At 40.7% G+C, this 14,680-nt stretch overlaps 1 protein-coding gene across 1 annotated transcript in view; it reads left to right on the top strand.

Annotated features, from left to right (window-relative positions):
* ABCC9 (ATP binding cassette subfamily C member 9) overlaps window positions 1-14,680 on the top strand; it is a 343,621-nt gene that overhangs the window by 145,299 nt on the left and 183,642 nt on the right. The window contains 2 exon segments of the mRNA XM_033952235.1: window positions 2,502-2,636; window positions 5,256-5,418. Of these exon segments, the coding sequence (XP_033808126.1) occupies window positions 2,502-2,636; window positions 5,256-5,418 (298 nt within the window).

The following is a 14,680-nucleotide window of genomic DNA, read 5'->3' as shown; positions in this document are numbered from 1 at the left end:
TTATATTATAGTAGCTGTGTAGTTTGTCAGCCTACCATGCTCTTATGTAGGCACGCCATTTGTTTCTATAATGTATTTCAAACAGTGTTTTATAGTACTGAGTTTTATTACATTACATTACATTAGTGATTTCTATTCCGCTTACGGTTCAAAGCAGATTACATTGGAAGAGAGCTGGACATTTCCAGGAGGATGCATTACATTTGAAAATTTCTGATACAGGTTACAAATTGAGGATTCAGATTACATTACATTTGAATTATATCAGTTTCCGGTTACTTATTTGGGACGTTGAAGATATGGTACCAGGTAGTGGGCTATACTAGGGAAAATTATAGAGGGGATAGGAGGAGGGGAGATTAAGTAGGTTGAATATACTTTTTGAATAGAAGTGCTTTGATTTCTTTATGGAACGTTTTGAGGTCAGATGTTGTGGTTAGCAATTTGGAGATGGAGGGTTTTATGTATGTATTTAAATCAATAATCAAAATATCTCAACAAAGAAAGTCCAATAACTAAAACACATACCAGGTGATTTTCAGTCAATGATGGGTAGCAGTTTCTGGTGAGCGGCATTGAATATCTAGGTTTTCACTGGCCAGCTAGCATATGCCTGGTTAAGCTGATATTCAGTACCAACTGGGCATCGGCTAGCTCATAAAGATAAAATAGCTATCTATGTGGTGTCCTTGACAAGTCAGCACTGAATATTGGGGCATAACTTTGACCCACCCTTAAATACCCCTGGAATATCCCTGAGATAGCCAGCTTATGGTTATGTGTTAACCTCAGATATTCAGTGGAGATAACTGGTTATCTTCCGATGACTATTTGGGGATAGCTGGCTATCTGATATTTGGATATCCACCAGTTAGCTGGTGAGGTGATAACATTAGCTGAGCTTAACACCTGTAATAGGAGTAGGTTAGAGATGGAGAGGGATGGGAAAGTTTTGAAAATGAGGCTGGTATTCGAATAAAGAAGGCAGTGAATAAGAAACAGAGTTCAAGGGAATAATGTAAGGGAGATCATGATTGGCTGGGGAAAGAAACAGTGGGAGGGGAGAGCTATGGTGAGGGATTGTTTAGTGATTTGCGCTGGAGTGTGGGGATTATTGTGTGGCGAAACAGGGAGTTTAGGGTCAGGTTGTTTTCTATGAAAATGTATCCCATTCTCCTCTCCTCTCTGTGTGTGTCTGTATTTGCTTTGAGAGTCTGTCTGTTCTATTGGGTGTTGTTGTTGGGGTTGGGATTAAAGGATATTTGGGAGAGGGAATTCGGAGCTGATGGAGCAGGGGTGGAAAATAGAGGTATTGGCCCCCAGTTGTGCCTGGGAAGAATTGCAGTTAATAAAGAATGAAATGTAGCACTCACAGATGAAAGCACTACCAAGGGTGGCCCTGGCCTGATGATACCATAGGTCATGCTTGTATGATGATGATAAAGGTTACAAAATTAAAGGGAGCTTGTTTTGTCACCGGATAGCTTCCTGGGGGAGTGTGATGCCACTTTGGGGTTTGTTGCTGTCTTAATTTGGATTGTTTGAGTATGATATGAAGCTTGTGAATAAAGCTGCACCATTTATAGAATACCACTTAATGGTGGGTTCTGCACTCATATTAGGCACTAAGATTGACACCGACTGAAACAGGTGTAAAGCCACCTGTATAAATTAGTCATGGATCTCCCAAATTTTATAATACCGCACACATCTTTAATAAACACCCCTAACCTACTCAAAGCTACACCCCTTTTCAGATGTATGCTTACAAATTTACATGCATATGTAACAACCAATTTGTTGAAAGTACAACACAACATGTACAAAAAAAAATATATATATATAGCAAGTCTAATAGAGAGTTTTTAAAATCCTTTTTGTCCTGGACCCCATATAAATTCACCTGTAGTGTGCACTTCTTTTTGCCTCGGTTTTAAGCAGAGTAATACATCATTGACATAATAGGACCCTACCTTTTATAAAGTAAACTTCTACAGGAGGTACCTTTTGTATTAGAGGTGATAATGGAACATATCTAGACCCCTTTCTTTAATATTCTGGCTCTGTCAGGCCTGTGGGGAAGGATTCCCAGTCATTATTCAGAAACAATAGAGTTGACAGATCTAGGAATTCATTTGAAATGGATTCCAGAGGGAACTTCAGTCTCTTTGGGAACAAGAAACAAAAATGGATGAAAAGCCCAAGAAGTGCAAGAAAAGGAATGAAGTGCCATCATTTCTGTTACAGCTTGAAATGGAGCAGGAATTCTTAAAGAACTAGAGAAAACTACAGAAACTGTCTTAATGCATAAAATTGGTATTTGAAATAAACTAGGAGTTAGGTTGTCACTACAAGTATTGCAGTGCCAAATTAAAAATCGCAACCTATTGTAATTAGTAATGTGCTTGTAGTATTAATATTCTTTAAAATGTATACAAGTCCACTTTAATTTTCCCCAGTAAAGAAGCATATTTTAATTTTTCTGTTTTGTTTCCCCCCAGATCATAATGGGAGTAATTCTGCTTTACAAATTACTGGATATAAGTGCTTTGGTTGGTGCTGCTGTCATAGTCCTGCTTGCTCCAGTTCAATATTTCATAGCTACAAAACTGGCTGAAGCTCAGAAAAGCACCCTTGTGAGTAACATTTCTTTTTCTTTTTTTTTTTTTTTTTGCTTTGACTTAACAATTAACAGTGGGGATAATTTTGAGTGGTCATGAGTTTGCAAGTTTGTGGGGAATAAAATTCACTCCCTCCCCCCAATTATTTTCATAGGTTAGTAACCAATTTTCACATAATTTAGCTAGGAAATGGAAATAAACTCTTGGTTCATTTACAGCAAAAGCTAAATTTCATTTGAAAATTTTCAGATGTTGCTCCCCCCTACCCTAAAGTAAAGGCCCATCATCCCATCCCTCATCCTTTGACAACACTCCAGGACTCCAGACTCACCATAAGGGTTCTAGGAGGCAGAAGCAATTAATACTCAATCCTGCCCCAGTGGCTGTCTTTATCAAAATGGCACCACTGGTCGTTTTGCAGTACTACTACTGTGGGCCAAATTTTTAAACAAGGAACATTCCTGCCCTGGTAATCTGACTGTTAGTGATACTACCCTAGACTACCACTAGAGGTCAAAGCTCCTCCTTCCACCTTTAAAGTATTAAAGACACTTCATGAAAAAAAATCCCCCAATCAAATCCACCACCCAATAAAACTAACATTACAGTTGATAGTAACATTCAATGGAATTTTGTGTGAGATTCTATACAAGTTGGACAGACTCAAAGGGCTCCTTTTACAAAGGTGAGCTCTGCCTTTGACTTGGTGGACCATGGGAAACTATTACAATGCTTAGATGCAACTGGTATCAAGAAAGAGGTCCTAGACTGGTTTCGGGGTTTCCTTATGTCATGCACCTATCAAGTATGTTTCATTTATGATCTCTCTGATACCTGGAGCAATCCATCCGGCGTACCGCAAGGGTCACCACTTTCCCCACTGCTTTTCAATGTTTACATGTCTTCATTAGGAGTGCAATTGACTCAGCTGGGGATAAAATTATTCAGTTACGCAGATGACTTCATGATCATCATCCCATTCGCTAACTCTCTTTCAGAAGCTACTCCCAAGGCAAAAGAAGTACTAAATCTGATGGAGCAGTGGATGACTGAATTTTTTGTAGTGTCCCCACACCCACTTGACACCAAAACATCACTTTGCATCAATAAATTTAGTTACCCTATTCAATCTACTATGAAGATATTGGGTGTAACATTGGATCAGAGCCTAACCATGAAAGACCAGGTTGACTCCTTAATCAGAAAAAGTTTTTTCACTCTATGGACGCTTCGGTCCATTAGAGCAGTGATTCCCAACCCTGTCCTGGAGGAACACCAGGCCAATCGGGTTTTCAGGCTAGCCCTAATGAATATGCATGAGAGAGATTTGCATATGATGGAAGTGATAGGCATGCAAATTTGCTTCATGCATATTCATTAGGGCTAGCCTGAAAACCCAATTGGCTTGGTGTTCCTCCAGGACAGGGTTGGGAACCACTGCATTAGAGCATATTTTGACATGTCAGCTTTTAGAATTCTGGTACAATCCCTCGTACTAAGTCAACTTGACTACTGTAATATCGCCTATTTGGCAGTTGCCCAAAAGAATATGCGACAATTACAACTTGTGCAAAATGCAGTGATTAAACTGATTTTGGGACTGAAGAAGTCCGATCATATAACACCTTACTACCGACTACTGCATTGGCTGCCGATGGAGGCGCGTGTGAAGTTTAAGTTCGGTTGTTTTTGCTTTAAGGCACTATTCGGTCTAGCCCCTAAATATATAACTGACCTTTTCTCTTGTTTCCCTTCCAGTTAGAGGATGTAAACTTAAAAGACATTAACACCTTTTCTCACATCAGGCAGCATTATGGGGTAAAGATCTAGATCAATTGCTCACGCCTACTATGTATGGGGAATTTAGGAAACGCCTAAAAACATATCTGTTCCTGAAGTATTTAGGTAGCTGACTTGTACAATTCTTACTTCAAAATAAGTGTTAATGAATACCTGTTAATCATTAGCTTTTAACTCTGTTTATTCCACTCAAGTTGTACCATCTTTTAATCATTGTAAACCGCATAGAACTTCACGGTCCTGCGGTATATAAACTGTTGTTATTATTATTCCCCTCTGAACTCTCTTCCTTCATCCAAGCACTCTTTACTCCCTCTATTCTTTCCTCATCACAACTTCCATCTGCTTTTCCATCTTTCTCACCCCCTGTTTTTGCCTCTTGAAGATCTCCCTGTGCTTCTCACTTCTTCCTGCTAGACATACTTTACCTCCTTTTTATGTAATATCCCTCCTGGGGATATTCCCTTCCTCTAGATACATGTTCCCTCTTCCTACCCACTCACTCTGGGCACACCATGGGTCTTCATTGGTCTGGGGCTAATGCATACATTTGCATATTCTCCAGCATCTCATCTGGCCCTCTACCCTCTTCTCTGGTGGTCCAAACCCACCTGACTGAGCGAGAGCAGAACTGGCAGTACAGCAGGCCCAGTACTTCTCTAACCTGCTCTTCCTGCCATTGGTGCCTTTTTCCTTCTCAAACAGTTAATGCAGTTAATATGGATGCTTAATTTATAATTTGGTTCAAAGAAATAGGAAAGTGTTTCAAATCCATTTCCTTTTTATCTGGAATGTAATTTAATGCCTGTGCTATATTTTTTTTTTTATCCAAAGGACTACTCTACTGAGAGATTAAAGAAAACCAATGAAATTTTGAAAGGCATCAAATTGCTGAAGTTGTATGCATGGGAGCATATTTTTTGTGCAAATGTGGAGGAAACAAGAATGAAGGAGCTTACAAGCCTCAAAACCTTTGCTCTTTATACATCTCTTTCCAGTAAGGGCATGCAGATTTCTTTGGGTGTCAGTATCAACATACACATATGTTCTATTTACTGTCTGTCATTTATCCATTATTACATTTCTCATTTTTCAGAGATGTAGAAATACAGATGCTCTGTATTGGAAGGGGAGGTAACAGGGGCACGGCAGAGAATACAACTTCTTTACACACACAATATTGGTGGCCTATTTTTCTTTTCATAAATAGTGGCTGACTTACAGAAGGAAAGAGGAAAGGGAATGGGCTTTGACATTCCTCCTTTCTGTGGTTACAATCAAAGTGGTTTACATATTATATGCAGCTACTTATTTTTTTACCTGGGGCAATGGAGGGTTACGTGACTTACCTGGAGTCACAAGGAGCTGCAGTGGGAATTGACTTGGATTTGATTTCTGAATCAGGTCTTCAGTTCCCTAACCAGTTAAGTCTGGGATGCTACAGATATACTCTGTGTTACTTTTGAAAATTGTATTTAGCTAATGTCTAGAAGGAATGAAAAACTCATCACTTCAATACTTTCCTTGCTTTAGTTTTAATTTACTGTAATGAGTGGTGATGTCTATATTCATCCTCCTGCACATGTAGGCCCGGATTCTTTAAACAGCACCATTTAGAGAATTGTGGCTCCGACAAAGGTAGGCGTCAGAAATATAGGCCAGGGTTTTCAAGGCCTACATTTCCGGCACCTACCTTTGATGTGAATCTCGCCTCCAGAAGCGCCTACTGGTGTCTAATGCCACTTCTGGCATTAGCCTTGCCTACAGTGGTACTAGGCACAGGTTGGGACCTCCAGAAGCCTGATTCTGGCACTGATTTTTTTAAGTGACAGTAGGCGCCAGTAAATCGTTTTAAAATGTCATTTAAATGGCATTTCTCACTTAACATAAATGCCAGTAGGGCGCCTAAATTAAGGCGCTGTTTATGGAATATGGGCCATAGAAAGCAATTCTATTACACTGCATCTACTATATATTCAGGTGTTAGAGGGTTTAAATATGGCAAAGAAAAATAGATACCTAGTGTAACTACTAGTGCAGTGTCTCGTAAACTTTGCCAAGCTACGGCACACTAAACGTGGTAGCCGCGGTTCGAGGCATCCAAGAAGTGTGCATACGTCCACGCATGCTCGAAGGCCCTTTAGACGGGGCCCTAAGCTGCCAGTGGGGGATGCTGGAAGGGAAAATGCACGGAGAAAAGTAGAGGCTGTTGCCACGAGAGGCACATTCTGTAGGCAGTCAGCCGGCACCTCTCCTCCTCCCTGGTGTCTCGCGGGACATTTGGAATCTTGGGCAGCACACAGTTTGTGATACACTGTACTAGTGTAACAGATAAAATATGCACCTACAATTTAGGTACAAACACTTATGCCAGCCAAAGAACTGTTGTAAGTGTTCATTCCTAATTTCTTTAAATACACACACAGATTATGCCATTCTATAATTTACACACATAACTGTGTTCCCTATGTATACTAAACAATCACAGTCCAGCTATGTGCGCCAGTCTCACTCATCCACCAAGACAAGATAAGTTTTTGGTTACTATTCTTGCTTTACATTACATTACATTACATTAGAGATTTCTATTCCGCCATTACCTTGCGGTTCAAGGCGGATTACAAAAGAGATAAAAAACGCAGGGTTACAATGGAAGAACATTTGTCCTTTCTAGAGAGGTAAAGAGTAGGTTATGTAGTTTCTGTGGCGGAAAGAGGGAGGGGGGAAGGACGGTAAGTTTGAAGTTAGGGCTGTTTCAGGAATTTCTTGAAGAGTATAGTTTTTATTTCTTTTCTGAACGTCTTATAGTCTGGTGTCATTATCAGTAGATTGGAGATTTGGTTATCTAGTTTAGCTGCTTGAGTGGCCAGGAGGCCATCGTATGGTTTTTTCTGTTTTACTTCTTTGATCGAGGGGTGTGTGAATGGGGTGTGTGTTTTTCTATGTCTGATTGAGGTGGTTTGGATGAGGCGGTTGTTCAGGTAGGTTGGGCTGTTTCCGTTTAAGGCTTTAAATAACATACAGTAGAATTTAAATAGTATTCTTTCTTGGATTGGTAGGCAATGTGAGTTGATGTATGCTTCTGTAATATGGTCATGTTTTCTCAATGAGTAGATGAGTCTCAGAGCTATATTTTGGATTGTTTGTAGTTGTTTAGTCATTGTAGCAGGGCAGGGGAGGGCTGGCTGGCTGGCTATTTTACATTAGTGACTTTTATTCTGCCATTACCTTGCGGTTCAAGGCAGATTACATAAGAGGTTATCTGGACATTTCCAGGAGTGTTACACAGTAGAGCGGGTTACTTTGGGAGAGATCTAGCCATTGTATCGAGGTCATTACAAGCTTGATAATTTGGCTAGAAGGTTGTAGGATCTGGGGAAGATTGAAATGCTTCCTGCGGTGTTAGTTTGTCTTGATGGATTTCTCTTCTGAAAGTTATGTAGTCTGGTGTCGTGATCAGTAGATTGGAGAGTTGGTGGTCTAGTTTCTAATAAACAGGGGAATACTGAATTTTGGGACACTGAAAATTATGTGAATGTTTACATTTTATACATAAAATAAGGCGTGGAATTGTCCTAATCAGACTTATGACCACAACCTATTGTAAAAATGTCCTTTACTCGTCCAATGTTCAAATCACTTTATTCATCCAATAACTCAATGACTCGACATGTACATGTTTCAGCTGAACAGGCCTGCTTCAGGAGTCTTGAGAATCTACAGAGTTGTAACAGATGGTGTTTTGATTAAATGAATAGGCTTTCAAGTCAATACTACGTTGCTGTCGTCTTAATGCAAGGATAACAGTAGCAAAATCCTCCCCTCCTCGTTGCTTTCGCTTACACCGACTCAACCCAGCCATTTTATACACAAATTAAGGGGAGGATTAATGATGAATCTATGAGCTGTTAACATCTTTATTTTTAGCATTCAAAAGTAGGGTCTATTTGAACCTTGGTTTGGTTCTGGTAACTGAGATTCCCCCCCCCTCCCTACACACACACAACATTCACACATTTTATTTATATATTTTTTACATAATTATGTTTTTGCGTTTCATATTGTGTGAATGTCCTATTATTTTTTTACTTGTTTTTTGTTATCATTTTATAGAATAGCATATACTATAAGTGGAATTATGGCATTTATATGCATAGGTGCACCCATATACGTGTATAGGACATGCCAGTATTGTATAAACATGATGGCAGATAAAGGCCAAATGGCCCATCTAGTCTGCCCATCTTTTTAGTAACCATTATCTCTTGCTCTCTCTGAGAGATCCCACGTGCCTATCCCAGGCCCTCTTGAATTTAGACACCGTCTCTGTTTCCACCATCTCTTCCAGGAGACTGTTCCACGCATCTACCACCCTTTCTATAAAAAAGTATTTCCTCAGATTTCTCCGGAGCCTATCACCTGTTAACTTCATCCTATGCCCTCTCATTTCAGAGTTTCCTTTCAAATGAAAGGGACTCGACACATGCACATTTATATCACGTAGGTATTTAAACATCTGTATCACATCTCCCCTCTCCCGCCTTTCCTCCAAAGTATACAAATTGAGGTCTTTAAGTCTGTCCCCATACGCCTTATCACGAAGACCACACACCATTTTAGTAGCCTTTTTGAAGGTGCGTCCTCCAGAATTGTACACAATATTCAAAATGAGGTCTCACCAGAGTCTTATACAGAAGCATCAATACCTCCTTTTTCCTACTGGCAATACCTTTCCCTATGCACCCTAGCATTCTTCTAGCTTTCGACGTCACCTTTTCAACCTGTTTGGCCACCTTAAGATCATCACATACAATCACACCCAAGTACCGCTCTCCCGTCGTGCACATAAGTTTTCCCCCCCCCCCATAAACTATATCGTTCTCTCAGGTTTTTGGAGCCCAAATACATAACCTTGCATTTCTTAGCATTAAATTTTAGCTGCCAAATTTCAGACCATTCTTCAAGCTTCGCACATAAATGTTAGCACCTTCTTTATATTGTATGGGCCCTAGTGAATAATTCTAAAAGTGATCTAAGCAAGTGGAACAGGATTTTACAGTACTGAGTAGGTGCTTATAAAAATGCCCCACTGAATACTAGAATAAAAGTAGGTACATAAGAACATAAGAATTGCTGCTGCTGGGTCAGACCAGTGGTCCATCATGCCCAGCAGTCTGCTCACACAGCGGCCCTTAGGTCAAAGACCAGTGCTCTAAATGAGTCCAGCCTCACCTGCGTACATTCCGCCTCAGCAGGAACTTGTCTAACTTTGTCTTGAATCCCTGGTGGGTGTTTTCCCCTACAACAGACTCCAGAAGATCGTTCCAGTTTTCCACCACTCTCTGGGTGAAGAACTATCCCCCTTCAACCTTAGAGAGTGCCCTCTTGTTCTCCCTACCCTGGAGAGGGTGAACAACCTGTCTTTATCTATTAAGTCTATTCCCTTCATTATCTTGAATGTTTTGATCATGTCCCCTCTGTCTCCTCTTTTCAAGCGAGAAAAGGCCCAGTTTCTCTAATCTCTCATTGTACGGCAACTCCTCAGCCCCTTAACCATTTTAGTCACTCTTCTCTAGTAGGAAAACATAGTGGGTTCATAATTCAGCTGGTGATTCAATGCTGGATCATATCCAGGCTCTGACATTGAATTTCTGGGTAAACAGAGCCAGTGAAAACATATGGTTAAGTGCGATATTTAACACTTAACTGGCTATGGCAAGCCACATAAAGATAGGATTGACTGGCATTTGGTTAAGTAGTGAATATGGGCACTTAACTGACCAAGTGCTGATTCTATCTCTATCTGTCTCCCCCCTCCCCCCCAAGAAAGTCCCCCCTAAATAGCTGATTTTGCATTGTATGCTAACAGGACATTTTCAGTGACACTTTTTGGTTAAGTGCCACTGAATATGACTAGTTAGCTTTGAACAAATGATTTAACCAGGCAGGAACTGGTTTTGGCCAGTTAAATTCCTCTGAATATCGACCCCAGTTATCCCTTAATACATCCAAAACAGAAACCATGCTCTTTCCATGTAGGAAGGGACAGGTACTAGGAACCAACATAATTATGAATACAATTAACCTTAAAACAGTTACTAAGGTGAAGATTCTTGGAGTCATATTAGACCAAAAGCTTAGTTATCATGAGCAAGTTAGTTCACTCGTAAGAACATGTTTCTATAGGCTAAGAATGATCAGATCATTATCTGCTTTCCTTGATGAATCACATTAATACACTCATTAGTAATATCAAAAATCGATTATTGCAATGCCCTATACAAAGGGTCCACTTTAAAAGAAATACGCAGAATACAAATTCTTCAAAACACTGCAATAAAAATAATTATGAAAAAGAAAAAATTTGATCATGTTACACCGCTTCTAAAGGAAAAACACTGGTTACTGTAAACCACAGAATCATCTATAAAATAGCTTTACTCACACATAAAATACTTATAAATAAAGCTCCCACATTTTTAGAAAGATATCAAATACCATACTCCCCCATAAAATTCTTAAGATCTGAAGATAAAGCTCTACTAGTAGTGCCTTCCTTAAAAGTTATATATTCTAGGAGAGATATGATCTTTTCTGCCACTGCTCCTCAAATCTGAAATTCACTTTCAATTAATATAAGAGAAGAAAAATCACTGAGCAAGTTTAAAAGTCTCCTAAAGAACTGGCTATTCAAGGACGCTTTCCAATAGATTTGTTCTAACCTATAATAGTTCTAGGAAGACGATCTAATAGAATTAAGCGGGTGCCTGTTCCCCAACCTTCTGTGTCTTTGGACCTTTCCCTGGTTTTATTTTTACTTTTTTAGAATTGTATTTATGTCAATTGCTGTCAACCGCCTCCCTCCTTACATGTATTACTGTATTACATGTATTACTGTATTAGTAGTGAATGTTCTGTTTGTCAGTTTTTATTATTTTACTTAATTTTTGAACTTATGTAAATCGCATTGGATTTGGATTATGCGAATTAATTAAAGAAATTAAATAAACTTGAAACTTGTTAGTAATAAAGTTTATCATTTGTAAATCAGTCTTCAAAACCTCCTAACCATTTATATCTACATCAAAACTCTTGGAGTAATAACTACCTTTGTGAAGCTAATCACCCGAATAGCGACCACCGAGTTCCTATTATCAAGATGGCCGCAGCGTGTATCTCTTCATTCTAAATACCTCCCGGACAGCTGATGTGATGTCACAGGGGCAGCACTAACAGACCGGCCAGGGGGGAGTGTTCATTGAAAACTTTTAACTCTTTATTGAATATTGTAACACTCCTATTAATGTTTTGGCAGATAATAAGAACCTCATATTAAGGATAACCATTCCAGTTTCAGATTCAGCCCCAAAGGAATTACTGTGTTGAGGCAGTAAATCCACCTCTGTTCTAGGGAGGAAAAACTAAATTTCCTAGAACAAAAGTGGATTTACCGCCTCAACACAGTAATTCCTTTTGGGCTGAATCTGAAACTGGAATGGTTATCCTTAATATGAGGTTCTTATTATCTGCCAAAACATTAATAGGAGTGTCACAATATTCAATAAAGAGTTAAAGGTTTTCAATGAACACTCCCCCCTGGCCGGTCTGTTAATGCTGCCTCTGTGACGTCACAGTCAGCTGTCCGGGAGGTATTTAGAATGAAGAGATACACGCTGCGGCCATCTTAGAAACATAGAAACATAGAAAAAAGCGGCAGAAAAGGGCTACAGCCCACCAAGTCTGCCCATTCCAAGTATCCCCCCCCTGAATTTACTTCCTTAAAGATCCCACAAGAGTATCCCATTTATTCTTAAAATCCGTCACGCTGCTGGCCTTTACCACCTGGAGTGGTAGTCTGTTCCAATGATCCACCACTCTTTCGGTGAAGAAGTACTTCCTGGAGTCGCCGTGAAACTTCCCTCCCCTGATTTTCAGCGGATGTCCTCTGGTGGTCGAGGGACCCATGGGCCAGGAGATATCATCTTCTGGCTCGATGCGTCCCGTGATGTATTTATACGTTTCGATCATATCTCCCCGTTCTCTTCTTTCCTCGAGCGAGTACAGTCGCAACTTCTGTAGTCTTTCTTCATATGGGAGATCCTTGAGCCCCACGACCATCCTGGTGGCCGTTCGCTGAACCGACTCGATCCTTTGTACGTCCTTTCGGAAGTGTGGTCTCCAAAACTGAACACAGTACTCCAAGTGCGGCCTCACCATGGCTCTGTACAACGGCATCATAACTTCAGGTCTCCTGCTGACGAAACCTCTGCGGATACACCCCAATATTTGTCTTGCCTTGGAGGAAGCCTTCTCCACTTGATTGGCAACTTTCATGTCTTCACTAATGATCACTCCTAGATCACGTTCCTCCGTGGTCGTAACCAAGGTCTCGCCATTTAGTACATAAGCTCTACGCGGGTTTCTCTTGCCCAAGTGCATTATCTTGCATTTTTTAGCATTGAAGCCTAGCTGCCAAGTATTTGACCATTGTTCCAGCAGCAGTAGGTCGTGTGACATAGTATCAGGTAATGAGCTTTTGCCTACTATGTTGCAAAGTTTGGCGTCGTCGGCGAATAGTGATATCCTTCCTCTAAGTCCTTGTGTCATATCTCTTATGAATAAGTTGAATAGAATTGGGCCCAGGACCGATCCCTGCGGCACTCCACTGATCACGTCCGACGCTTCAGATGGGGTACCATTCACCACCACCTTCTGACGTCTGCCGTTCAGCCAATCCCCAATCCATGTAGTTAGAATGTCTCCTAATCCTATCGATTTTAGCTTGTTTAGTAATCTTCGATGAGGGACGCTATCAAATGCTTTACTGAAGTCCAAATATACTACGTCTAGTGACTCTCCGGCGTCCAGTTGTCTAGTAACCCAGTCAAAAAAGCTAATCAGGTTAGATTGGCATGATCTACCCCTGGTGAATCCATGTTGGTGTGGATCACGTAGGTTTTCTTCATCTAGGATTGTGTCAATATGCTGTTTGATCAGCGTTTCTATGAGTTTACACACTATAGACGTGAGACTCACTGGTCTGTAGTTTGCTGTCTCTGTCCTGCAACCCTTTTTGTGGAGTGGGATTACATTGGCGGTTTTCCAGTCCAAGGGGACCACTCCTGTGCTTAGGGAAAGATTGAAAAGAACCGATAATGGTTCTGCCAGGACTTCTCTTAACTCCCTGAGCATTCTGGGGTGTAGGTTATCCGGTCCCATTGCTTTGTTTACTTTGAGTCTTGATAGTTCGTTGTAGACGCTACTGGGCGTAAGTTCGAAATCTTGAAACGGGTCTTTCCGGTTATCTCCCGTCTGAAGCTGAGGACCAGCTCCCGGTGCTTCACGAGTGAATACTGAACAGAAGTATTTGTTTAGTATTTCTGCCTTCTCAGAGTCTGATTCTGCAAATTTACCGTCCGATTGCTTCAAGCGTACTATGCCATCTTTGTTTCTTTTCCTGTCACTGATATAGCTGTAGAAAGATTTATCCCCTTTCTTCATTTTTCGTGCTAGCTCTTCCTCCATTCGTAGTTTGGCCTCTCTGACTGCTGTTTTGACAGTTTTGGATCTGTCAAGATAGTCCTCTTTTGCCCCCTCCCTGCCTAAATGTTTATAGGCGATAAATGCGTCTTTTTTCTGTTTAACTAATTCTGAGATTTCCTTACTGAACCATTGGGGTCTTTTGTTTCTTCTACCTTTACTTACTGTCCTTATGTATCGGTCTGTTGCTTCGTGTAGTATGGACTTCAGGGACAACCACATATCCTCCACGTTGTTAGTTAGTCCTTGTTTATGTAGTTCCTGATGGACGAACTCTCCCATTTGATTAAAGTCTGTGCCTCTAAAGTTGAGAATCCTTGTTGCTGTGCTTGTTTTTGGGAATCCTTTTCTGAGGTTGAGCCATATCATATTATGGTCGCTGGAGGCCAGTGTTTCCCCTACCGAGACCTCAGTGACACTATCTCCGTTGGTGAGGACCAGGTCCAGTAACGCCTGGTCCCTGGTGGGTTCCAACACCAATTGCTTGAGGCGTGCACCCTTTATGGAGTTTAATATTTTTTTGCTGCTACCCGTGGTTGCAGAGAGTGTGTTCCAGTCTGCATCTGGCATGTTGAAGTCTCCTAGTATTACTGAGTCCCCGCGCAGCGTAATATTCTCTATGTCCTCAATCAATTCCATGTCTTTGTCCTCCTGTTGCCTGGGAGGTCTATATATCACACCAAGGTATAGGCATTTTTCATTCCCTCTGGCCAGATTCA

This window comes from Geotrypetes seraphini, chromosome 7 (assembly GCF_902459505.1).
Source record: "Geotrypetes seraphini chromosome 7, aGeoSer1.1, whole genome shotgun sequence".
Lineage (NCBI taxonomy): Eukaryota > Metazoa > Chordata > Amphibia > Gymnophiona > Dermophiidae > Geotrypetes > Geotrypetes seraphini.
This window is presented reverse-complemented; position numbering and strand designations above follow the sequence as displayed.